This window comes from Neolamprologus multifasciatus, chromosome 17 (assembly GCF_963576455.1).
Source record: "Neolamprologus multifasciatus chromosome 17, fNeoMul1.2, whole genome shotgun sequence".
NCBI classification, from domain to species: domain Eukaryota; kingdom Metazoa; phylum Chordata; class Actinopteri; order Cichliformes; family Cichlidae; genus Neolamprologus; species Neolamprologus multifasciatus.
Window position 1 is genome coordinate 8,806,997 of NC_140455.1, and position 25,059 is coordinate 8,832,055.

Here is a 25,059-nt window from a genome sequence, read left to right on the forward strand (position 1 = left end):
ACACCTTAGTTCACAGATTCACTTTGTCTAAGATGTATTTCTAGGATTTCGCACAACCCAGGATTCAAATCATGAATACATGATGGGCTTGGATTTATAACATTATGAATGAAATGTGCTCTATTTGGAACCCCTTTCGACAGGTTGTGTGTGAGACTTTAAATCATCAAACTGTAAATTATAAATTTCAAATTGTTACCCCGAGTCCTAAAGTGTAGATTTATTTTCTTCTTATATTTATTGTTTGTTTACTTGCACTGGTGTAACTGGAGCCTCATCGTCTCGTCTCTCTATATACTGGACTGTATTGTCTGTATATGACAATAAAGTTTACTTTGACTTCAGCAGCGAGCAGGCGCACCGAGGGCTCTCATGCTCACTTTTCGCGTATAGAATTTCGAAAAAACATCAGTGCAAATTATAAGTCTGTATCATATTATTGTTGGTTATCAGATGCTGCTCTAGCCAGCCAGTGAATCCCCCGCCGCCCCGCCCTCTCCTCCCTGTGCTGCAAGCAGCAGGCGCACCTCGCTAACGGAGGGCGCCCTTACTCCCAGCAAATGGGCGATAGAAAACCGATCGGTGCCTGTGCCATTCCCAATATGTGCTGGCATGACGTTTTGTTTTTTTTGCCAATGCCCGTGATGCCGCCCCCACCACGATGCTGCCCCGGGCAACCGCCCGTGTCGCCCGTATCAAAAAACGCTACTGCGCACTGTGATTTGCTTTCCTTTCATTATACGTGTGGTGCAGGAGTATTTTACTCCTTTACAATATATAAAGAGTACGACAGCAGGAATAAATAACAAACAGTATTCATTCAAGGGGGATTATAGACAAACAGGAGTATACAGAAAACAAAAGAAAGGTGTTTATTATTGTTCCTTATTATCAGTGCGTTTTCTGGTCTTATTTGGTTTTCCCAGATTATTTTTTCATGTTGATTTAAGTTTGACTTGTTTTCATGTTTTAGTTGTTTACTTGACTACTGTGTTTTGGTTTGTAGATATCATTGTTTTTTAATCCTCATCTTGTAATCCTCTGTATTCCTCCATGTTGACTTTATTCGTGTTCCTGCATTTCTGTTTCAGCCATGATGTTGTTCATTTCCTCTTTTATTTTGATACTTATTTGTAACTTGTTTAATTTTCACTCCCTCCCCTAATTCATTGTCTTGACTATCAACACCTGCTTCTTGTTACCCTTCTGTTTCCACTCCCGTAGTTAGTGGTCTGTATCTCTTTCATTTTTTTGCCTTTGTGGTGGAATATGTGTACTCTGCCTGCTTAAGCACCATTGTTTAATTCCTGATTATCTCCTAGTTTGTGCTTCTGGCTCCAGTTTAATCACTTTGCTGCTCTAGAGATGTTTTAAGTAATAAATTGCTCAAAAATGGTTCCTTTAATAATAACCTTAGGTTATTTAAGTGCTATGGATGAAAGAAACATGCTACATACATTTTTCTTCCTTTTATCCTCTGTTGCTTCTGGACATCAGATCTTGCTAAATAACAGAAAGTGATGTAATGCAATGATATTTTTTATTTTATTGTGGATTTCTTGTAAAATTTCTATTTTATGAACATCTAAGCAGTTAGATGAACACTAAAGCATTGTTTTAAAAACTAACTCCCCACAGTCGAGCTTTTTGATTAAAAAGGAAGGTGAAAGCTCAGAGAAGGACAGTTTTGAGAAAACTGAGCTGGCGCAAAATGACAACACATTAAGTTTATGATTGATAAGAGGTATTATGTGAGCTAAGGCTCTGAAGTTTGAAGGGAAACATGATGCCATAGATGTGTTGATGTTTGGGATACTTTCAGAGATGAGCTGTGATTTGTGTGCTTTGACATTTTCAAAAGTCTAGTGCCTATTTCGTATTTTAATGCAGTCACCAGTCTTGCTGCTTGTCGGCAGTGTTGTTCTGTTTTCATGTCAAAAACAATTTCAGCCAACCACTGTGCAGTACAGTGAGGCGTGCTCAGACCTGGAGAAAGACCTCGACAGGACAAGACTCTGCTTTACATCTGCATCTAAAGGATAAAGGTCACTCTTTCAAGGATGCCACGGTTCCGATTTTGGAACAAGAAGGCAGATGGTTTGATAGAGAAGTAAAAGAAGCCATCACTGAACAGAGACAGTGGCATACAATACCAACAGTCAGCCATCTACAATGCAGTCTGGAAATCCCTTGCCAGGCCCCAAAACCCCAAGTGACATTGTTTATCTGGTGAATAAGTCACATGATAGGGCGCATCAAGGTCTCATAGTGTTTTCACCTGAAACCTCTAGTGGTAACGACCTTTTTCACACCTTGACTCATGTAACGAGGCACATGATTAATAATGGGTTAACAGCCCTTTTAAGGGACAATCCCCACTAGGGATTAAATACCTGGGGCTCTTCACTTTTTAGTTTTAGAACTGAAGAAACTTTCTGGATGAGAGGTGAAACATCATCTGACTCCCAGGATAAACTTCTGAATATTCCAGAGGACATTTATTTTTTCTGCTTTACCAGAGACATCAAGATGATTTATTTATTTGATCGACTTCCAAATCTTTAAGAATTTGTCTCGACTTGTTGAATTGGCTAGAACTAGGACCCAGTATATCCAGATCCTATTGCATCCTTGTGATGCCATGATGTACATAGACATGCTGGATAATGCTCTAAGACAAAATGTATGCAAAAATCTGGTTACATAACTAATGTCTGATGAAATTATTTTGTCGTTCTGTGTTCTTGATTAAATAGTCTTTCAACCCCAATCACCTACAGCTGAATCCTATCTCCTTAAAGTAAATTGAGCTATAAGGTACAGAGCCTAATGATATAAATACTGGTGGCGCTGTTGAAGCAGTCATTGTTAGAAACAAAAGTTATACATGTTAAGTGTGATTAAGGGGAGCAGCTCTACCCCGTGAGCATGCTCATGTGTTGCCTGACCCTTTTCCTGTAACTGACACTTTAGTGCCAGCCTGTGCCATGTAAATTAATAGCGGGAAACAGAATGATTATGACATTTAAAAGAGTTTCTGCTCTCTTGGTTCATTTTTTTTCCTTTAATATGTGACTGGAAATTGTAATCTTTCTTTCTTTTTCACTAGACCAGTAATATTCTCCCTAAAAACTAGGAATTCATTGAACAGAACACTTTCATAGACTTTAAAACCTGATTTCTCTGAACACTAAATACAAAGGTACTTGCATTTAACAGCTGTAAGGCTTCAAAACTTTCTTTTTAAAACAAAAGTTTCAGATGTGTCAATGCTGAGTGAGGCAGCGGTCTCTGCCCCACCCCCTTTGTCACTTCACTTCCTTTGCACCCTTCATCTAGGTGTTAGGTGTTCAACAGTTTCACAATTAGACATCAAGGCACAGCTGCTGCACTTCTGATCTAGTGGCATGGCTATTCTCTTTTGTCTTCTAACTGCGATGCTAAAAGGCCACCGAGGGGGATGGTATCTTTTCTTCCTGGCTGCTGTCGTTCCAGGTAAGTCTAATAGCATTCAAGTGGAGTTCAACCATCCACAGACAGCTGACCTTAAACTCACTTGACAGGATTGTTTTTTTTATTTGCATGTCAAAACCAAAGCTCAAAGTTCTTCCATGTTCAATAGTTTTACTCTCACTCTTTTTGATACTGCTGTTTCCACTTCTGTTTAAATGGTAATATTTCGTTGCAAGAGTGTAGTGTGGTAAACGTCATATATGAGACTGCGCTGGTTTCCTCTCCCACACAGTGGTCTTTAGCTGTCCCAAAGATGTCGCGCTTGTCACTCTGTGGTTTTAGCAAAAAAAGAGTGGTATGACCTGAGCAGAAGTACTTCTCATGCTGCATGCACTGTTATCTGTATCATTAAATTCTGCACCTTCTGAAATGCTGTTTTTGTTGACTCATTTAAAATTACTTGATTTTTATCTTCTTTTTTTTTTTTTTTACTGTTGATCACACTCATTAAGACAGCCTTTTTTCCCCCACTTACCTGCATAACATTTCAGAAATTAATGAAGACCAAAAATGCTAAATAATAATATTAAGAATGTTTGGGAGCCAAAGCAACTTGGCTGTAAAGTGACAAACCACAGAGCTGCTGAGCGCTAAGGCATGCAGTGTGTAAAAGGCTCTGCTGACTCAAGAATTACAGAGCTTCAAACCTCCCCTGGCTGTAACATTAAAAAAACCCATCAGCTGATGGGGTTTTTTGTCCATGTGAGACCTACATGGACAGGCTCCTGCATCTGTCACTCCTGCATCTGCCACAGACCTTGTCGGCCTCTCCGATCATTTATTTTAAATACACGGGTGGCCATGCTTTTGCAGTTGTAGCTACTAAACTTTGGAACAGCCATTGTCGGCTAGTCAGTTTTAAATGGCAGCTGAAAACTTATTTTTATAAGTTAGCTTTTCCTTATTATGTGTTCACACCTTTGTATAGAAGTATATGTGCACAGTACAAATGAATGGATGACTGTATGTTTGAAAGCATGTTTGTGTGTATAGTGTATGTTGACTTCTTTAATGCAAGTTTTATCCGAACAGTAAAGCACTTTGCAACTGTGCTTTTAAAATGAGCCTTACTGCTCCACTTATTATCATGACTAACAGTATTCCAACTCCGACTCATCCAAATTATGCTCCTATACTGGTTCAGACTGTTCTAAATAACTGGAGTGCTCAATTGTTTCTGGTTCTCTGGGTTAATAAAGAAGTAGCTGTGTTGGACTAGAGTTAATGGGTGAAGGGCATTCAAGATAGTGGACCTACTGCACTCCCCCCTTAATGAATTTGACCATAGTTTCTTTCCTTTCCTTCCCTTTTTCAGGTATGTACTTCCTGAAAGAGGGTTCTGTGTTGTATTTTGCGAAGACTTCCGCTGGTTATTTATTCATTTCTAAATGATATACAACTTTATGCAAGGGATAAGAAAAAAACAGGGTATGACCAGACAATGAAAATAACAGGTGTGATCTTCTACTAGGTGTCCACTTTCAGAGCACTAACGGCTCCATCCAGCCTGCTTTGGAGTCTGAGCTTCACTCCAAGGGTCAGATCTACCGGCCGGTCCTGCAGCCATCTGAGGCCACTCCTCAAACAGGTACACCTGTTTTATTCCATGTATATGCATGGTCCAAATCCCCTGTTCGTTTACAGCAGACGAAGAGATGCTGGTGTAATGGGACAAGAGGTAGAGGGACGTAAGGAAGATAAAATAACTTTTAAAACTGACACAAATGATTGTCTGTCATGCTGATTAATTTCATATTTTGAAGGCTAAGAATGGCAAGCAATATTGATTCATAGTTTACTGTGCATACGTGAAGAATTTGGGGAAACGTGTGTGCAAAACAGATGGCCTACAGTACATGTTCATTTGTTGACTACTATTCAGAGAAGGATGCAGATGTGATGGCTTTAAAGGTGACTAACTGAAATATTTGAAAGTGGTATGCGTTATAATTTTGCATGCTTGAGTTAAAAACTATGTTGTTGTTTTTTTTAATATATGGGTGCAGGAAACTATGTGAAAAAAGACCATAGTGGGAAACCCTGCATCAGAATTACCATGGGAGCAGAGTTCTTGGTCACTGAAAACAAGGTCAGCGGCTGCGACTGTCTTAGCACTGTGTGTGTGTGTGTGTGTGTGTGTGTGTGTGTGTTCAATGGCATGCTTCTTTTTGTGTATTAGTATGAATTTTATTTTGTTGCTTTTCAGCAGTTGTTGCAAAAAGTGTGTTTGTATCAGCATGTCTTTGTGAGGTGTCACAAGCTGGTTTCTCACCACAAAAATTTCCAACTGCCGTCAGCTTATTTATTTTTTCCAGTTACAGTTGGATCGTTTCACATAGGAGTTAATCAGTTTGAAAGTCGTTTCCACCTGACCTCAGTGTAATCATTTTTTTTCTTTCTATGCTATAATAATATAGATTAAAATTGAGACACTGGGCGTGACATTGATTGGGCTTCAATATTTAACAGACATCATCTGATTCTAAGTCATTTGTGAGGCGCTCCTATTTTTCACTGACTGATCCAGATGTGACCCAGCACAGAAGGAAAGATTTGCTTGTCTCCTCTCAACAGAAAGTGAGAGGAGATGGTGACTTGTAATGCTGATCCTGAGCCTTTACTTTTCTCCTTTTGAAATCAGAAAACCTGGTATTTTGACCTGGACCCATCCAGAGTTAGGGTCAGTGGTCACTGTGGCAAAGAAGAGGCTCTTCTCTCTCTCACACTGCCAGACAATGGTGCCAGCCTGAAGTTCAAATTCAAAAAGGTACAACACTCATTCACTGCTGGGTGAACTCTCCATGTCATCCTCGTGCCTGCTGTGGATACCTTTCTTCACATCATAGTCAGTTTTACTCACTTTAGGTCTGCCTTATCCACGTTCACATCGAGGCTGTAATGTTCTGTTGTTTATGAAGCTCAAATTTTTTGGTTTTTGTCCCCAGGAGAAGAATGTTTCCTACGTCATCGAGATGAATGCTCATTTGTCTCCCATGCCTGTCTGCAAAGACTGTTCCAGTAAGAGCCAAAGGAAAAGACGCAGCAGACAGCTGGTGTGTGATTCAGATGCCCAGCATAAACTGAAAATTTAACTACTCTTGTGCTTCATCCTCTCCCCAACAGACAAGACTTACAAAGGTGTGTTGGCCCATGAAAAGCTGTTCAAAACTGCTAACGGTCGAAGCTTCATGTGCAAGTCTGAGAATCTGCTTTTGATGTCGTCTGAGCTGAAGATCAAGCTGGTTCCTGTGCAGATGCAGGCCTTCAACCTGTCTCAAGGACAATATGGAAAAGGTGACTAGCTTTCACAGCAACAAATGAATGGAAACCAAATATCTCCTGCCCAAAGTTAGGTTTTTAGAGTTTACATCCTCAAATGTAAATAAGTGGCACTTCTTAAACAGAGTAGCCAAGACAGACAATCTCAGGTCAAAAGAGTCCAACGTAAAATGCTTCTTACTGGCTGTTAAGCTCTTTCTCTTCAGCGCAGCTTCATTCTAAGACTGTTTAACCCATGTTGGCTGAGAATCTCTCAGACAGGAAGTTGTGGCAGAAAACATGAACAAATTGGACAACGTCTTACAACCCTTCAGGTTTACAGCCTTTTTTGTGGTCAGTATAGGTTTACATGTTTGAGAATGAGAGCTCTGTTATGATCTGACTGTGTGTAAAGACATCCCATTAGATGTTAGAAGTTTAATATTAGACATTAAATTTTTATTGAAAAGAAGAATTTTTAAAAAATTGTATTTTACTTAAATCCCAGACATAAATGCTGCTCTGTTTCTCTCCATGGTTCAGAGGTGGAGTGCTGGGCTGACTATAACAAGAGAATCATTCCCATCATCATCGGGGCAGCCGTCGTGTGTCTCATTCTTATCATTTTGATGAGCTTCCTTGTGGTCAGAGATCGCCGCAGAAATGGATACGAACGGATTTGAATGGTGAAGAGTTCACTGTAAAACTGGACTGGGGTGGTGGTGGGGGGTGCTATTGACTTGTTCTTTCACTTGTTCTTTTCCCAAACCTTCATTGGGCTTTTCACATTCTTCTGTTAACAGAAAAGACAGTTTGTCTGGTATTTACAATTTTAATAAATAAAACATTTTTTTAAAAGTTGTCTTTTTTTTTGGTTAACTTTTGTTGTTGTTGCTTTCATTAATGTCTTGTGTAATTTTAATTGCTATTTTTTTCACTGCATGTTCAATATTTGTTTGAAACAAGTGGTGTTCAAAATAGAATATTTTTAATCGCACTAGAAAGCTATAAATAATGCCAATAGAAGTAAATGGGTGCGAGAGTGCAGACTAATGTCGTTATTAAATAGTCTCTATTCATCATGCTTTGCCCCCCTTTCTTAAGGTTACAAACTAATACTCATTGCATTATGTTGTATTTTACTGCACAAAAATTAAAAATAATACTTGAAATAATTTAAGGGATACATAACAAAATAAATGCATTCAACGTTCTGAATGCAGTAAAATTTGTACTTCGAGTCCCTGTTAACTTTTAATTCTCAAGCTTTTCGACAGAGAAATGCTGCCATCTGCTGACGACTTTTGATAACTGCAGCTTATTCACCGCCTCCTTATCCTTCCCTTCTAATTGGCTGTCGCCCCTACGAGTCCTTGGAGAGGTCAAAAAATAATGATAACGAAATTTACCTTAGAGTCGCTGTGGTTTTGAGATATACAGTTTAGTCGATCACATTTCTCTTGTTGGCTTATCCAGTCCAGCACCGAGACCTTTTTTTCAGGTGCTCATTCAGCTAGCTAGCACAGCTAGCCTCAACAGCTGGTGGCTATGGCTGCAGTTATTTTAAGTTTCCCAACTCTACAGGGCCTGCGGATATTCACGCAGTGAGTACCTAAGAGCACTGAAGGGCTGTTTTGTCTTATAGACAATAAGCGCACTCGTTTTTAACGATAGCTTACAGGTGTCAATTTGGGAGGCTATCTAATGTTATTCTCTGAGCTAAGCACACGGCGCTAGCATTAAGCCTGTGGACACGACTTCTGACCTGCAGAAAATGTTATTTGCATTCAACACCGAGACGCTGTCCTGATATATATGAGAATGGACCAAGGTTAAACGGCTAGCAAATTGTCTGCTAGCGTTGCTAATGGTGCTAGCATAACATAGCACAACATATTTGTGGGAGCAACCTCGCATGCTGTCTAACTAGCTCAAGTTAGCTTGGAGTTTGTTTCTTGAATGCTTATTGTGATGAACTGCCTGTGCCACTGCTGTGTTGCTCTAGCAGCAGCTCAGCCTGTGTAGTAACGAGTGGTGCTGAAGTTGTTATTCCTGTCTCTCCACAGGAAGCTGTCATGGAGCACGAGAGGCGTGAGGCTTGTTTCAGGAGGTGAGGAAGCATAAATATACATGCAAAACTTCCAAAAGATTGAGTAACCACAAAGAGTGATGCAAAAAGTCCAAAAATCACATGCACTACACAGAAAAGCAACATGCAGCCATTTCAGGAGCTGATGGTGTTCAGCATGTTTGTTTGATTAATCTATGAACTGATCGCTTTCCAATTTTACAAATACTGACTAGCACACACTGTACGTCCAAGTCCTTCACCTTGCTGAGGTTGTTTGGAGCAGTGATGTTTGTCTTTTCCAGGGGTGAGAAGGATAGAAAAGGTGCTGATTGCCAATCGAGGAGAGATTGCATGCCGTGTGATGCGTTCAGCCAAGAAGATGGGTGTACGCTCAGTGGCGGTGTACAGTGATGCAGACACACATTCCATGCATGTAGCTATGGTGAGACACTGGATCCTTTTATTTTATAAGAAGTAGTTGTTTATAATTTCCTGAAGCTGCCTTTAATTGATAAAATATGACATTGTTTTTGTTTTTTAAACCTGTATTTGCTTTGTTATTATTCAAGGCAGATGAAGCCTACCATATTGGCCCTGCACCCTCCCAGCAGAGTTACCTCTCTATGGACAAAGTTTTGGAAGTGGCCAAAAAATCTGGATCACACGTAAGGAATTCTTTTCATTGTAGGATTTAGCCTTCTTTAATCACTTATGTCTGATTTCTGTGTTGTAACCGTTTTTTGTGTTTTCTTTTAAATCTACTTATTTGCTGCTGACATTTTGTATCTGCAGGCGGTCCATCCTGGCTATGGTTTTTTGTCAGAAAACACAGAGTTTGCTGAGGCATGTAAACAGGAAGGAATCATCTTTATTGGGCCTCCCTCATCCGCCATCAGAGACATGGGCATTAAAAGGTTTGGTCTCTTTGCTGTAACCCAAATTTATAGGAAAGAGAAATAATAACCATGTGTTTCAACTCGCGTGTTTTATTTTACTTTGTTTTTCAGCACATCCAAGCATATCATGTCAGCTGCTGGCGTGCCAATTATAGGTGGCTACCATGGAGAGGACCAATCTAATGAGAAGTTGCAGGCAGAGGCTGTCCAGATTGGATACCCTGTGATGATCAAAGCAGTTCGTGGAGGAGGGGGGAAGGTGAGAGGATGCATCAAGTCAAGCTTTTGTCCAATCCTGGCAGATCAGCTGATCTCAGTGCCAGCCTTTATCAGCTGATACACCTCAACACCGTGACAGATTGACATTAAGTTGGGCCCAGAACAGAGTTATGCTATGAGCTAGTCAGTGGTCTTTAAACTCTTGCCACCCTAACTCATCGGTCTTTAAAATTTTGCAGGGCATGCGTATTGCACGCTCAGACTCTGACTTCTTGGAGCAGTTGGAGTCAGCACGGCGGGAAGCCAGAAAATCCTTCAATGATGATGTCATGCTGATCGAGAAGTTCGTGGAGGACCCCAGGTAACACATTTAACTGTTAACCAGGCAGTTTTCAGCACCACCGTGTGGCCAAAATGTTGTCTTGTTTTTGTGACAGAGAGGTAGGGCTGTAACTAAAGATGATTTTGGTAGTCGACTAATTTGTCAGTTCTTCTTCGATTAGTCAACAACAGTTTTAATACTCTGAACTCCACTTCCTGTGGGCAAACCTCCTGTTCTAGGCTCCGCCTGCTCAAGTCTACCCACCTGTAAATATCACTCTGTTGTCTCGTCCTGCCACAGCAAATTAGAATAATGACCCAGGAAACAAGAATTTGAAAATAATCAAATGTGTTTTAAACATTACTCAAAAGGACCATCAGAATAAAAATGAAATAAGTAAAAATATTTGGGAATGCAAATGAAATTGCTAGTAGTATTTAACAAATATGTCTTCTGTCCATAAGTTCGAATAAAGCTTCAAATTAAATCAAAATTATTTTTTTACCCAGTCCGAAATCAGAAGTTTTCAGAGTTTAGAGATGATTCAGTTTATGAATTTATGATTGGACATGCTCTCATGTTTGATATGTTGTTCCCAGCTGCAGATGATAACCAGGCTAAACATGACTGTCATGACTGTGCATGAGCCTCTTTACAGGACCAACTCATGTATGCGCATGTGCTTAATACTAGTAAAACAGAATTAGAAAAGACAGTTACTAATCAAAAATGTGGTTGTATGTCATAGTTTCTTGGTTGATGCACTGTTCAACTGTTTATAGACATAATTAATTATTGATATTGACCCACAGATTAACAACCTAACGTTAGGTGGAAGAGGGAAAAAAAAGTAGCAGGCAGTGAGTTTCCGAAAGATAAGCTATTATAGAATAGAATATCATAGAATAGAAATATCCTTTTTGTCCCTCATTGGGGATATTCACGTTAACATAAAGATTACTGGACAATCATTAACATAAATAAGGTATCAACAAGATGCACTAATGTAACTCCCCAAAACTGACCCATTCAAAGTTGACGTCACGGCTCCAGGGTGTCATCGTTTTAAATGCTGGTGCTCTGCAGTAGTGCTGTCGTGCTCAGCTGCGCAGTCTGCATTCAACTTTGTTTTCTGTGAAATGCTTTCACATTTTTTTAAACTGTGAAAGCATATTAAAAAAACGTTTTCTTCCATCCTCCTGTTTTGTCTTCCTGCTATGTTCTTCTTCGTTAGTATTGAGTGCCGTCGGCAGAGGCTATATACTGTTCTCATAGATTTCTGTAGTGTATTGCATAGGGATGGGTATTGATAAGATTTTCACAATTCCGATTCCATTTTTGATTCTGTTTAACGATTCGATTCTTTATCGATTCTCTTATCGATTCATTTTAAAAAGGAGAACACTAAGGTCGATCAGCTTAGAACTTTGTTTTATATCTTCTCTTTGAACAAGATAGAAATTTAGGAGTAACATGGCCTTACAAACCCAACAGTGAGATCTTAAGAGATCCACAGCCTACGGCTCTTCAATGAGGTGTCACAGGGTCCCCAGGAAAAAAAAAAAAATCCAGTAATGTCCCTGCCTACAATTCAACACATTCACTTACCAAAGTGAAATCGGGGGCATCTGCTGTGGCAAATGGGTGCAAGCCTTTTACCACAAACTTAGTCACTGCTCGGTGACATTCGTCTATCCTGGCCTGAAAGGAGACGCTAACGGTAGACTGCAGCGAGAACTGCCAGCATCTGAGCCAGCCAGACTCTGTCTCTCTCATCATGGTCACCTAAATGCACAGTAATGGCAGGTTTTGTAATAAGGCAGATCGCGCTAACATAATATGCACTGTTAGTTGATTATTTACTTGCCGCATTAACGGGAGAGGACGTGCAAATGTTACCGCTGCTGCTGGGTTGAGATTCACGAGTCCGGAGCGGAATTAAAAACACGACATTGATTTAAGGTTATCGTGTGTTTTGTGAGCAAATGCTTTTGTATATTCGTAGTGTTTCCTCCCTTAAATGAAATATCTACTTTTCAAGTATTGCAAGTTTCCCTGTTGTCATCCGTTCTCGTAAAGTTTGACCAAACTTTTGAGCGTTTGAGCCGCCATGTTTCCTGCCAGGTAAATGACGCTCCGCAACGTGGTGACGTCATTCGGGGCGACTGGAATCGATAAGGGAATCGTTTGCAAAAATGGCAAACAATTCCAAGGAATTGAAACAGTGGGAACCGGTTCTCAACAAGAACCGGGTTTCGATACCCATCCCTAGTATTGCAGTTATAAAAACAAATTTACGTGGTTATAGAATATGATGTGTTGACAGTAAAATTCCATGTTGACAAGTTTTTATAGTTAACATATTCCTGTGTCCTGAAGACATGTGGAGGTCCAGGTGTTTGGGGACATGCATGGTAATGCCGTCTATCTGTTTGAGAGGGACTGCAGCGTTCAAAGGAGACATCAGAAGATCATAGAGGAAGCACCAGGGGTGAGTGAGTGATAAAGTTTGAACAAAGTTAAGGAGAAAGAATACATTTGGATCAACACATCTAACTGAAATGGTCTTGGCCTGAGGTTAACCTCGAGATAGGTCCATTGGCTAGTCCTGGAAAAATGATTCTTCTTGTTTTTCCATTCAGTGAAGTAAATAATAGGTTGTTTCCCACTTAAATGAGCATGTTTCTGTGTTTTGTGACATTTTTTCAGCCTGGTATAAGCCCTGAAGTGAGGAGAAAACTCGGAGAAGCAGCGGTTAGAGCAGCCAAGGCTGTCAACTATGTTGGAGCAGGTAAAACACTCACTCTCCTGCATTCATCGCACCAGAGTGATCCAGACTCACAGTAAAACAGCTTTTGCACAAGCAGGGAGAAAAGGGCCATTGTTCTGTTTGTCTCACTGTGCAGGTACGGTGGAGTTCATTATGGATGCCCAGCACAACTTTTATTTCATGGAGATGAACACCAGGTTGCAGGTGGAGCATCCTGTCTCTGAGATGATCACTGGAACTGACCTGGTGGAGTGGCAGCTCAGGGTGAGGAAGGAGGGAGGAAGGGGAGAGCAGAATGTCTTCAAGGTGACAAAAAACTGATTTCTGAAATTCTTTTCCAGGTGGCAGCAGGGGAGCGCTTGCCTCTCCTTCAGGAAGACATAATGCTAAGGGGACACTCATTTGAGGCTCGTATCTATGCTGAAGACCCAAATAATGACTTCCTTCCTGGGGCGGGGCCTCTGCTGCATCTCTCCACTCCCCCACCAGACCAACATACACGTATAGAGACTGGCGTCAGAGAAGGTAGGAGTCAACTATATATACAAATAGGGTAAAAAATAAATTTATTTTTCTTTTTTAGGGTATTAGTTTCTATGCTAAGGGTAGATGTTGTCATAACGATGGTGGATTGCTCAGTTCTCTCAAGTGTGGTGCCAAAGCTTTTGCTCTGTCCTATAGCTCCTCACTGCTGAGCCCCACATATTACTGGCCCACAACATCAGAAATGGGAATCTGTTGCAGTAAGACACTAATAAAGTTAAATGGTGGGAGCTTTTTATCTGTGTTTGGTTTCAGGGGACGAGGTCTCGGCACATTATGACCCAATGATTGCCAAGTTGGTGGTGTGGGGAGAGGACCGATCTGCTGCCTTAAAAAAGCTGCGGTATTGTTTACGACAGTACAATGTAAGATACAAATGCACACTCTTAAATGATGCTTTGCATGTCGTGCTGCTTAATTTTGAAAAAAAATTGTTTTTTAATGAGCACAGGGTTAAATTTTTTTTTACTATAGCCACTGTATGTGCGAGCTTCAAAAATCAGTGCCGAGCACTTGAAAATGATGTTTTTGCGTCCTGTCTGTTCCTCTGTGCCCTCAGATAGTAGGACTAAACACCAACATAGATTTCCTGCTGAATCTTTCGGGCCACCCAGAGTTCGAGGCTGGAAATGTGAGCACCAGCTTCATCCCCCAGCACTACGCTGAGCTCTTCCCCACTCCGAAAGCACCTTCTGGGGCAACAATCTGTCAGGCAGCCCTCGGCCTGATACTACAGGAGAGGAACCACACACTGGGATTCACCCAGAGCTCCACTGGTGAGGAGACAGAGATGATATTGTTTGGATCAGGACAAATTACAGCTGAAAAACGAAGTCTGTGCATCTGTGTTTTCCAGATCCTTTCTCCCCATTTGGCTCTAGCCGTGGTTGGAGAAACAACATCCTGTTTAACAGAAATGTGACACTACAGGTGGGAGATAAAAGTAAGTGACTCTGTTGCCAGATATTAATTATTGCAATGACTGGCAGGTTAATACAAATGTCTGATAGGATTTTATAAGGAAAAGGTCAACCTTACCGTGTGTGTCGGTTCTGCAGAAATTCTTTTCTAAACATTATTTAACATCATAAGTCAGGAGAAGGTTGTGATTTTACTTTTTATTCAGTGTGAAACTGGCGACAGTAATCCGTGATAGCCCACCTAATGGATTCCTTCAAAGGTCTCACTACATTTATTATGAGTCTAGACTGATAGCTTGCCCCTAGCAGTCTGAGCCTGTAGCAGCATAACTAAGGCAAGCCTTCAGGGTCACCTGATCTAGCCCTAACTGTACGCTTTATTAAAAAACGAATGGATTGAGTCTAATTTTAAAAATAAAGGGTGTCTTCCACAGACTGGGTCCACAGGACAGGTGCCTGCTTTCCTTTGTACTTTTAGAAACTCTAGGAACTGCAAGTGAGCTTGCAGTCTGAGAGCAAAGTGCTCTGTTTGGACACTATGGTACTTGGACTAAGGTTGTTAAGATATGGTGAGGCCTGATTATTGACATGATTTTAAATGTAATTGTGGATTTTTCTTGGAGCCAATGAAGAAAAGGTAATATGGGGGAAACCTGATCTCTTTCTAATCCCCGTTTGTACTCTTACCTGTTATGTTCTTTTAGAAGAAGCCATCCAGAGTAAAATTCTGGTTGGATATCATATTTCTAAAATATTTGGGGCCAAATACAGTATCCTCAATTTTATCTGAATTTAGGAGAAGAAAATAAAGGTGAGCCAGGGTTTTATTTCTTTAACATACGCTTGTAATTTAATTATTCTTTTAATAAGGTGTCGCAGATAAAGCTGGGTATCATCTGTGTAGCAATGCAAATGTGTGCAGTGTTTTCTCACTGACTTCTGTGTGTCAGGAGGACTCCTTGTGTACATGACGTGATGCAGACTTAGGTCCATATTAGGTCCTGACAAGTTGTTGTTTTTTCCCCTTTTACTGAAACATATTCTAATTATAGTTATACAGTGGACATGGACATAATATGTAGACTCTCCGTTTTTATTTGGGGGTATCCACATTCAAACTGGATGAAGTGTTTAGGAGTTTCAGCTCCTTAATATGTGCCTCTTTTTAAAGTAATTGAACAATGGGGTCACAAGGCTATTTCATGGGCAGGTGTGAGCAATTCCTTCCTTATGTCATCATCAATTAAGCTGCAATGAAAGCCGCTGCAGTAAAGACTTGACAGAGTATTAAAAAGGAGGAAACCGAGCATCTGGTGAAGTCCATGAGTTCAGGACTCATTTTCAGTTATTTAATTTGTTCAGTTACTTTTGAGCCCCTTAAAAGAAAGAAATTATGTTAAAAAATTGCTTTAGTTCCTCAGATTTTTTTATGCAATCTTTTTGTTTAACCCATTGAATTATTGGTAATTAGTTGCAACGTACAGAACCAAAATTAGTAAACGTTATCTCTGTCCAAATATTTATGAACCTAACTGTAGTTACTGTAGATGCAATTCAAAGCATTGCAGCATGTTTCCTTCAACACTAACAGCATAGTCTAGACTAGTCTAGTAAAATGTTGTCATCAGAGGTGTCAAGTGCTGCACTGAGGTGTTTCTGCTGTCAGAGGCCACAGGAAGAAGCTGCTTCTGTGCTGTGATGAGCTCTGAAACCGTTCCTCTGCAGATGGTCTGTAATCTGCTTGACAACTACTCTTTCAAGGATTTTTGAGATAAAGGGAAGGTTGGACATTGGCCTATAATTAGCTAACACAGCTGGATCACGTGAGGACTTTTTAAGTAATGGTTTAACTACTATCAGCCTAAAGGCCTGTGGTACATAAAAGGTGAATGTAAATTAGTCACATTTAATTAATGGTGACATTTCTTTGAGTCTTGTAGGAACGGGGTCTGAAAGTCAAGAAGTAGTTATTAAAAGTCAACTCGGAAAGATCGACAACAGTTATTAATTAGTTCTTGGCTCAACAGAGATCTGGATTTTATATTTGCAGAAATGCATATACAGTGGGGCAAAAAAGTATTTAGTCATCCACCGATTGTGCAAGTTCCCCCACTTAAAATGATGACAGAGGCCAGTAATTTGCACCAGAGGTACACTTCAACTGTGAGAGACAGAATGTGAAAAAAAATCCATGAATTCACATGGTAGGATTTGTAAAGAATTTATTCGTAAATCAGGGTGGAAAATAAGTATTTGGTCAATAACAAAAATACAACTCAATACTTTGTAACATAACCTTTGTTGGCAATAACAGAGGTCAAACGTTTACTATAGGTCTTTACCAGGTTTGCACACACAGTAGCTGCTATTTTGGCCCATTTCAGATCATGCAGATCTTCTCAAGAGCAGTGATGTTTTGGGGCTGTCGCCGAGCAACACGGACTTTCAACTCCCGCCACAGATTTTCTATGGGGTTGAGGTCTGGAGACTGGCTAGGCCACTCCAGGACTTTCAAATGCTTCTTACGGAGCCACTCCTTTGTTGCCCGGGCGGTGTGTTTTGGATCATTGTCATGTTGGAAGACCCAGCCTCGTTTCATCTTCAAAGTTCTCACTGATGGAAGGAGGTTTTGGCTCAAAATCTCACGATACTTGGCCCCATTCATTCTGTCCTTAACACGGATCAGTCGTCCTGTCCCCTTGGCAGAAAAACAGCCCCATAGCATGATGTTTCCACCCCCATGCTTCACAGTAGGTATGGTGTTCTTGGGATGCAACTCAGTATTCTTCTTCCTCCAAACACGACGAGTTGAGTTTATACCAAAAAGTTCTACTTTGGTTTCATCTGACCACATGACATTCTCCCAATCCTCTGCTGTATCATCCATGTGCTCTCTGGCAAACTTCAGACGGGCCTGGACATGCACTGGCTTCAGCAGCGGAACACGTCTGGCACTGCGGGATTTGATTCCCTGCCGTTGTAGTGTGTTACTGATGGTGACCTTTGTTACTTTGGTCCCAGCTCTCTGCAGGTCATTCACCAGGTCCCCCCGTGTGGTTCTGGGATCTTTGCTCACCGTTCTCATGATCATTTTGACCCCACGGGATGAGATCTTGCGTGGAGCCCCAGATCGAGGGAGATTATCAGTGGTCTTGTATGTCTTCCATTTTCTGATGATTGCTCCCACAGTTGATTTTTTTCACACCAAGCTGCTTGCCTATTGTAGATTCACTCTTCCCAGTCTGGTGCAGGTCTACAATTATTTTCCTGGTGTCCTTCGAAAGCTCTTTGGTCTTGGCCATGGCGGAGTTTGGAGTCTGACTGGTTGAGGCTGTGGACAGGTGTCTTTTATACAGATGATGAGGTCAAACAGGTGCCATTCATACAGGTAACGAGTGGGGGACAGAAAAGCTTCTTACAGAAGACGTTACAGGTCTGTGAGAGCCAGGGATTTTCCTTGTTTGAGGTGACCAAATACTTATTTTCCACCCTGATTTACGAATAAATTCTTTACAAATCCTACCATGTGAATTCATGGATTTTTTTTTCACATTCTGTCTCTCACAGTTGAAGTGTACCTCTGGTGCAAATTACTGACCTCTGTCATCATTTTAAGTGGGGGAACTTGCACAATCGGTGGCTGAATAAATACTTTTTTGCCCCACTGTATGTGCTCCACATGTGGGCATGGATACACACTGGTTCAGACTGGGGGCATGTAAGCATGAACATCTTTGTCTGGTTTCCCTTTATTTAACAGAAAGTTTAAGCTTTTCAATTATTTATGATCATTAGATTAAACAAAGATCTGTGTTTAAATGTGTGTGCAAGTAAATGGAAATCTAATCAACATAACCGATATAAAAAGAGTGATTTTTATTAGTGACGCTAGTGGCTTTCTTTTTGCTTTTTGCTTCTGATTCGTCTTTATGCAGTTGATACAGATACACGTGTATAAGCGTGTGTGTGTGTGTGTGTGTGGTGACTTCAGGCTATGGGTTTTAGTCACTGGACTGTTTTTGGAGGTTTTAAATCTAAAGAACGACAGGAATGAATGAAACTGTAGAAATTTGTTAATTTGTAGTCGAGTACAGTTGGGACTGACTCATAATCCGATTTAATGATTGTGTAAAAAATTAAATTAAAGCCTGTCTGGTCTGTGACACATTATTAAGGAACTTGTATTCATTATTCAGTGTTTCTATTAAAAATTGTCACCGAAAAGCTAAAAATAAAGCAGACAGCAGCAGCTGAGGGACTTATTTAACTAAAGACTTTGTGTCAGTCTCTCCCGTCTCTATCTCAAGACTGTTTTTAACACTTTTTTTTGTTTGTTTTTACCATCTAGAAGTTGATGTGGTCATCATGTACAACCAGGATGGGAGCTACAGTATGCAGGTGAGCTGAGAAAGTTAACTTTTTTTTTTGCTACAAATACTTAATTCTGTTTTATAATCCGTATGTTTTGGGTATTTATTAAAAGTTTTCTTTTTACAATAAAAGTAAAGTTCTCCAAATTTGTAAATAACAGTAGTACAATGGGGGATGTCGGTGCTTAAACAAACCCAGGTTACTTCCCACAAATGCATCACTTCTGCTTTCTTTTTAGGTTGGTGACGAGGTGAATCACGTCACAGGGGAGGTGGAGATGGAAGGCGGGGCATCGTTCCTGCACTGTACTGTCAATGGCGTCGAGTCCCGCCCTAAACTTGTGATCCTGGACAACACGGTGCACCTGTTCTCCACTGTATGTATCTGACATGCACAGTATACAGATTTCTATTTTGCATATTCCTCAAAACCACTGAAATCCAGGTTATCATCTATCATGTTGCTTGCAGTGTCTTCTATGCAAAACTCTTTGATGTTTGGTGACTGATGGCCCAAACAAGGCTTAAATGTTTCCCAAACATAGAAAAGTCACTTAAGCAGAAGTGGAGGGAAAAGGGGTCTTTTTAACCTCAGCAGTTTTATTTATAGCTGGTTTTTTTGCCTATGCAAAAGCTCCTTCTGGAGGTTTAAAGATGTTTTCGTCTCACCTGTCACCGCGCAAACTGTCTCTGTTTCCACTCTGACATCCCTCTGACAGTCTGACATCAGGGGGAATTAAAAACCTGTTTCAGTCCTCTCACCTCAGCTGTCAGCGAGCTGTCACTGCACTTTCTGACGTCTTTACATCTGCGCTGCAGGAGGGAAGCTCTCAGGTGTCTGTTCCCGTGCCAAAGTATCAGGCTGGTGTTGGCGGTTCAGGAGCTCAGGGTGGAGCTGTGGCCCCCATGACTGGAACTATAGAGAAGGTGACTTTTTCTTTTGCGTAAAGGATATTCGTGTTTTTCTAAAGTTTACTTTTAAGGTTCAATTTGAAGTTTTAATAGTTTTTTGTGGGGGTAAAAAGCTGTCCAGTAAAGTTTCTTTACCAGTTAAAATGCAGTCTTAGTCAATCTCAAGCTGAAGAGCTTATGTCTATAATTTTAGACGTTACACTCTGAATGTCTCAGTGCTGAACCAGTATGACACAAGATGTCCTAATATGTGGAAATGACACGCACAGAGCAGATGAAAAATTCCATACATCTCTTATTTTGTTCTTCAGCTTTATTTTGTATCTGGACACATAAAAATACATCAATCACAGCCACTATTCTGACATCAGTAACCCAAAGTCCATGACATAATTTCCTTAGGGATAAATAAAGGATTCTGATTGATTAATGGAGCCGAAGGCCACGAACTCCATCCAGTCAGGGTACAAAAGTTTGGCATTTTAGGAAATATGCTGACCTTTTTCTGTTTTTTTGCTGATAATTAGCTAAAAGATCGATGCCACTGTCATGGCTGTGAGGATAAATGTTGAGCCAGTAAGTAGTTTAGCCATGAGTACTTTCTGGTATTTAAAAAACAGACCCACATCTACTGTACGGGTGCCTTTTAGGCTTAATTATTATAATTAGACAGCTGTAAGACATAAAGGTCCAGTCTGTTTATTATTAGCTTTACATGCTTCAGAGGGTGAATATTTCCTAGTCTTGATGGTAAGTGATCCCACCTCTAAACTTTGTATAACAAAGCTTTGAATAGTATCAGTCTGTTTAGCTTAATTTTGATAGGAAAATAATCACATTTCTATTTTGATATGTTTTTATCTGGGACTCTGCTAGAATATCTTTGCATGATCCATAGTTTGGAGCTCTTATATATCTTTCTGGGCCTTGGTATAACTCTTTAGTTCATCCACTGTTTGAAAAAGTAGCTTTAGCTTCTTTTGATTGGCTGCTGCTTGAACAGCATGAACAGCATGAGCATGTAATCATGTACAGCAGAAAATAAGGACAATCATAGTTGGTGCCCCAGTTTTTCTTCAACTCATAACAAGGTAACGAATAAACTTTGCTTAATGTTGTCAGCTTCTTTTTACACCTGCTGTAAATCAGCAGACAGCAAAATGTCTCTGCTTCATGCCCCCAGTTAACTCACTGCTCAGACAGATGCAAATGCTGCTTAACAACAAGTTAAGCAACTGGTGATGACTGGAGAGTGATAGTAAATCCCTCTGCCTTGTTTATTACATTTATGGGGACATGTCTGGGTTTATTACTGCTTCCCTCAAATCCACTAGCAGCTGGAGCAATGAGACTGTGGAGGAGACATGAAGGAAGAAGTCATAATACTATGTGTGTTACTTCTTTTTTTTATTTCTGAGTGACATTATTGGTTTGGTTTTATTGTATTGGTTTGAGATGAACGTCCCTCGTGAACGAGCCGCTTTTCCTGTGTCCAGGTGCTGGTGAAGGCCGGAGATAAGGTGACTGTGGGAGACCCACTGATGGTCATGATAGCCATGAAGATGGAGGTGAGGCACTGATGATTCTTGCCTTTTAGCCGGTGTACACACACAGACACACACTGCTGAGTTTCTAATGTTGTCACCTCTTGTGTTTGCCTCTGCAGCATACGATCCGGGCGCCAAAGTCAGGTGTGATCAAGAAGGTTTTCTTCAGCGAGGGCTCTCAGGCTAACCGCCACGCTCCTCTGGTTGAGCTGGTGGAGGAGGAAGAGCAGGCGGAGGGGAGCAACCAGTAAATGCATCAAAGCCACAGTTACACTATAAGGTAGAAGAGGGCTAGCACGTGTAAGAGCTGGAGGGAAAGCTACTCAGTGTGAGCGAGTTTTGGCCTCTTGCAGGATTTAAATCATCTGTTCGACAAAGAGTTTGGGTCAGTCTGAGACAGATGTGGCAGCCGCGTGTTTGCTGGATGTCTTCCTGCTAAAACTTCTATCATGTACAGCTGCTCTTTTTACTCAGCAATTCTTGCCTACATGTCAGCATTTCTCAAAGTTTCGGGGGGCATGAAACCACCGCAGTGGGGTGTGGATGACCATCGGGGAAATATACAGTCTGCAGTGCAGCGAGTGTGATTTACGCAGAGGGAACAAACGAGTGTGTTTTATTCCACTAGAAGCTGATCTGGATTCGTCTTCATCGGCAGATCCATATTCTCTTTCTGCTGTCAGTGAATAATCTCTCCTTTCAGTTTTGGTCGGCATCAAGCTTGTCGGAGGGGCAGTGATGGTTAAACCTGGCGAAATCCTGTCTTTCTGTTAGACTGATTCCTGCCTTTAGTTTCTTTACTGTTTGTGCATTTAAACAATTTCTAGATGAGAAATGAGACTTTTTTTTTCTATCAAGTACTGTCTGAAGGATTCTTGAGGAAAGTAGGGCTACTCAGTTACAACAGAAGGATCATCAGTAATTCTAAAAAATGTTGATTTTCAAAATGTATCTTGATTATTTACCACAAAAATATCTTTGCTGGGGATTTCTGTTGATCTTCAATTGTAATTAAGATAAACTAATGAATGACGAAGGGAAAAAAAAGGCAGTTTGAACGTTAGACACAGGCTAGGGGGTTGATTGCAACGCCACAGAGACCTGAAGGGAATAACCTTCGAACATCAGGCAGATCAGGTGAGATATCCCTGTCTGTGTCTCCATATCACAAACATGGAGACAGCGGCGGTGGCAGGTGAGTGCTGTTGATCGTGTAACATGTTTGCTCACAGGTTGTTCTTCCCTCTGCGTCCACAGCTCTGTGGCATTTTGGTCACGTTTAGGAAAGAAACGCCTTACTGTAGCAACAAGAGAGTGGGGAGCTTTTCTCTTGAATTTCTGCTCTCGTATTCTCGCCATCGCAGCAGATTAAACCCTCCTAACTTTGACAAGTTCGGCTCATGTCAGGGCACATTAACAGCTTTCTCATCAATGGCTTAAACTCCTCTGAGGAGGCTTGTTACAAGCGCCAACTTATACAGTTGCTGCTGAGTCATCAAACATGTGTCGGTTCCCTGAATTGGCACCAAAAGCTACCACTCGAGCCAGATTACTCTTTGATCAGAGGCTCTTTGCTTTAGTCTGGGCTTTTCAGGGAGGGGTGAAAGAGCATCGCTGTACAGGAAAGGTTGCGCCAAGTTGACAACGTGAGCACAAGTTGTTTTTATTAATTAAAATCTGGCCACTCTGTGCTTCCAGACTGACTCCAAACTCTTCATTATTCACACTCACCTCTCTGTCACAGTTAAAACAAAAAACCACAGGTCTCCTTTAACCCTCCACTCTGCTGCTGAAAGCACTCCAGAGTGCATTCTGTGACAAATCAGTCTCATGTGCAGCATTTCTGCACGCACTTGTCTCTCGGTTCAGAGTAGCTCCTGAAGGATGAAATGTCGGTCACGGAGAGATTTTGGCGGACAGATGGTTTGCATCCGCGTAAATCCAGTGAGGGAGTGATCTGCCACAGAGTCGGCGGTGAAGTGGATCGCTCTCTTCTCACTAACCGGTGTGCTTTGAGATCTTGTAGACAAAAACTGTCAGTATGAACACATTTCCTGGATTGGTTGTAGGTGTAAAATAATCAAATAGTCAAATTCTGTAATAAATTTTTTTAAAGTATAAACTGTCCCGTGTCGTCACTGATGCGCCTGTGTTTGGGTTTTGAGTGTTTGTGGTTGTCGTGTCCTGGCGTCGCCTCCCTCAGAGCTCAGTGTGACTAATGGGAACAGCTGCGCGCCTGTGCCGAGCCCTAAATGCTGTGTGACGGGATGTGAAAATGCCTGCTACACCGAGGATCTTAACTTCATCCACATGACTGTGACTCGGGCTTCACGCTCCGTGAGCATCGCTGCCTCACGCTGGAAACAGCTGAGACGGTCCACGTGCACCTGCTTTTACAGGTGCAGCCACTGCAGCACTTCTCACTCACTGTCCTTATTGAAACTGTTAAACACACTCTGATAAGCTTGTTAAGCCTGTTAAACACAGAACAGCCGGAAACTTAAAGGCGTGTTTGTGCTCACAATAAAGGAAATGGGTTGGTGACTACCTCGTGCCAGTTCCTGTTCATACATTGTTTAAATCATGGTGATCTCACTCAGTGGTCTGGGCCCCTGCATTTTGAAACTTCAGTGCTGGCGCTTGTTTTTGATGCTAGCAGTTGACTTACACGGATGGTTTGCTACATTCTCAGCTAACCTAGTTAGCTTGGTTAGAAGACTGGCTTTTATGAACTAAGAACCAGAATTTCAGTCACTGGAAGTGAAGGACAACAAGCACAGCACTTCTGAAATGATCTGTACTACTAATACACTCCGACAGCATGGATGCACACATATAAGAAGTCCAGTGTAGTGATTCATAGCAGACCAGGTCTAGCAGGCATTATTTGGGACAAACTGTCAGTCAGTAGGACCACACCCCTGCCAGTAAGGGTTAGGGTCACATCCCACTACGAGTCTTTAGGAGGGGGAGATCTATCCATAGAGGCCAGACTGTAAATATACACTGGCTTTATTTTTGAGCTCAGGTCGTCACCCTCTGCTCCTGGCTTTAGCCTTGATCTCAGCCTACAAGGTGCATCACTCCTGGGCTGAATGGCTTGAACTGCCCTGTCTGAATTTACTGTGTAATTAAAAGGATCATTTCACAGACTAGTTCAGTTCTTCAGCATGCTAAAAATGCTAATGGCACAAGAAAGTTGATTTGAGAGAGCCATTACTTTAAAGTTATTTTTCCAATTCTCGATGCAGAATTTAAAAAAATTAAATAAAATTATACATTAAAGAGCAGTATAAACAGATCAGGAATAACATTATGGCCACTGACAACACTGATCATCTCTTCATCATGTCACCTGTTAGTGAGTGGGATATCAGGAAGCACAGGAACGTTTTTTAAAAAACAATTTTCTGCTGGGAAACATCTGGTCCTGCTAGCCATGTGGATATTACTCTTCACACATACCACCTGCACAAGCGTTACTGTCAATCTTGTAGATACCACAGTACGGCTTCAAGGGTCTAGTGGAGTCCATGCCTTAACGCAGGGGTGTCAAACTCAAATACACAGTGGGCCAAAATTCAAAACTGGAACAAAGTCGCGGGCTAACAATATTTATTGAAATATATTTATTCCTCCTGCTGAAAAACTGAATATGGAACAAGCAAAGCTTAATACTAAACATATATATTAGCTGTATAATACCAGTAGGCCAGCT

At 41.1% G+C, this 25,059-nt stretch overlaps 2 protein-coding genes across 8 annotated transcripts; both read left to right on the plus strand.

Annotated features, from left to right (window-relative positions):
* Positions 1-2,379: 2,379 nt before the first annotated feature.
* On the plus strand, positions 2,380-7,965 carry lamp3 (lysosome associated membrane protein 3). Of its 6 annotated transcripts, none has more exons than XM_085137299.1 (9): positions 2,380-2,446; positions 3,340-3,495; positions 4,985-5,101; positions 5,520-5,602; positions 6,155-6,280; positions 6,459-6,531; positions 6,637-6,807; positions 6,985-7,125; positions 7,315-7,965. In XM_085137299.1, exons 2-9 carry the CDS (start codon positions 3,408-3,410, stop codon positions 7,452-7,454), a joined length of 939 nt encoding a protein of 312 aa, XP_084993425.1. In that variant the 5' UTR covers positions 2,380-2,446; positions 3,340-3,407; the 3' UTR covers positions 7,455-7,965. The 6 variants fall into 6 exon arrangements, 5 of the variants coding, with proteins under 5 accessions (XP_084993425.1, XP_084993429.1, XP_084993427.1 ...); XR_014870103.1 differs by having other exon boundaries at positions 2,382-2,446; positions 7,050-7,125; positions 7,315-7,429; XM_085137301.1 differs by lacking the exon at positions 2,380-2,446 and adding an exon at positions 2,765-2,817.
* A 158-nt stretch (positions 7,966-8,123) lies between these two features.
* On the plus strand, positions 8,124-23,463 carry mccc1 (methylcrotonyl-CoA carboxylase subunit). 2 transcript variants are annotated; one of them, XM_085137297.1, is made up of 19 exons: positions 8,124-8,375; positions 8,838-8,881; positions 9,145-9,284; positions 9,412-9,507; positions 9,635-9,756; positions 9,850-9,997; positions 10,197-10,318; positions 12,659-12,770; positions 12,989-13,070; positions 13,186-13,313; positions 13,391-13,574; positions 13,848-13,957; positions 14,152-14,368; positions 14,449-14,535; positions 18,861-18,910; positions 19,122-19,259; positions 19,702-19,809; positions 21,291-21,362; positions 21,461-23,463. In XM_085137297.1, the coding sequence occupies exons 1-19, from the start codon at positions 8,320-8,322 to the stop codon at positions 21,590-21,592; spliced, it is 2,148 nt and encodes a 715-aa protein (XP_084993423.1). In that variant the 5' UTR covers positions 8,124-8,319; the 3' UTR covers positions 21,593-23,463. The 2 variants fall into 2 exon arrangements, with proteins under 2 accessions (XP_084993423.1, XP_084993424.1); XM_085137298.1 differs by lacking the exon at positions 8,124-8,375 and adding an exon at positions 8,404-8,602.
* Positions 23,464-25,059: the final 1,596 nt, after the last annotated feature.

Coding starts and splice junctions, on each gene's coding strand:
- lamp3 (XM_085137299.1), top strand. CDS start 3,408: ATGGCTATTCTCTTTTGTCTTCTAACTGCGATGCTAAAAGGCCACCGA. Junction 3,496..4,984: donor CCTGGCTGCTGTCGTTCCAG/GTAAGTCTAATA, acceptor ATCTTCTACTAG/GTGTCCACTTTCAGAGCACT. Junction 7,126..7,314: donor GGTTTACAGCCTTTTTTGTG/GTCAGTATAGGT, acceptor TCCATGGTTCAG/AGGTGGAGTGCTGGGCTGAC.
- mccc1 (XM_085137297.1), top strand. CDS start 8,320: ATGGCTGCAGTTATTTTAAGTTTCCCAACTCTACAGGGCCTGCGGATA. Junction 8,882..9,144: donor CGTGAGGCTTGTTTCAGGAG/GTGAGGAAGCAT, acceptor TGTCTTTTCCAG/GGGTGAGAAGGATAGAAAAG. Junction 13,314..13,390: donor TGGTGGAGTGGCAGCTCAGG/GTGAGGAAGGAG, acceptor ATTCTTTTCCAG/GTGGCAGCAGGGGAGCGCTT.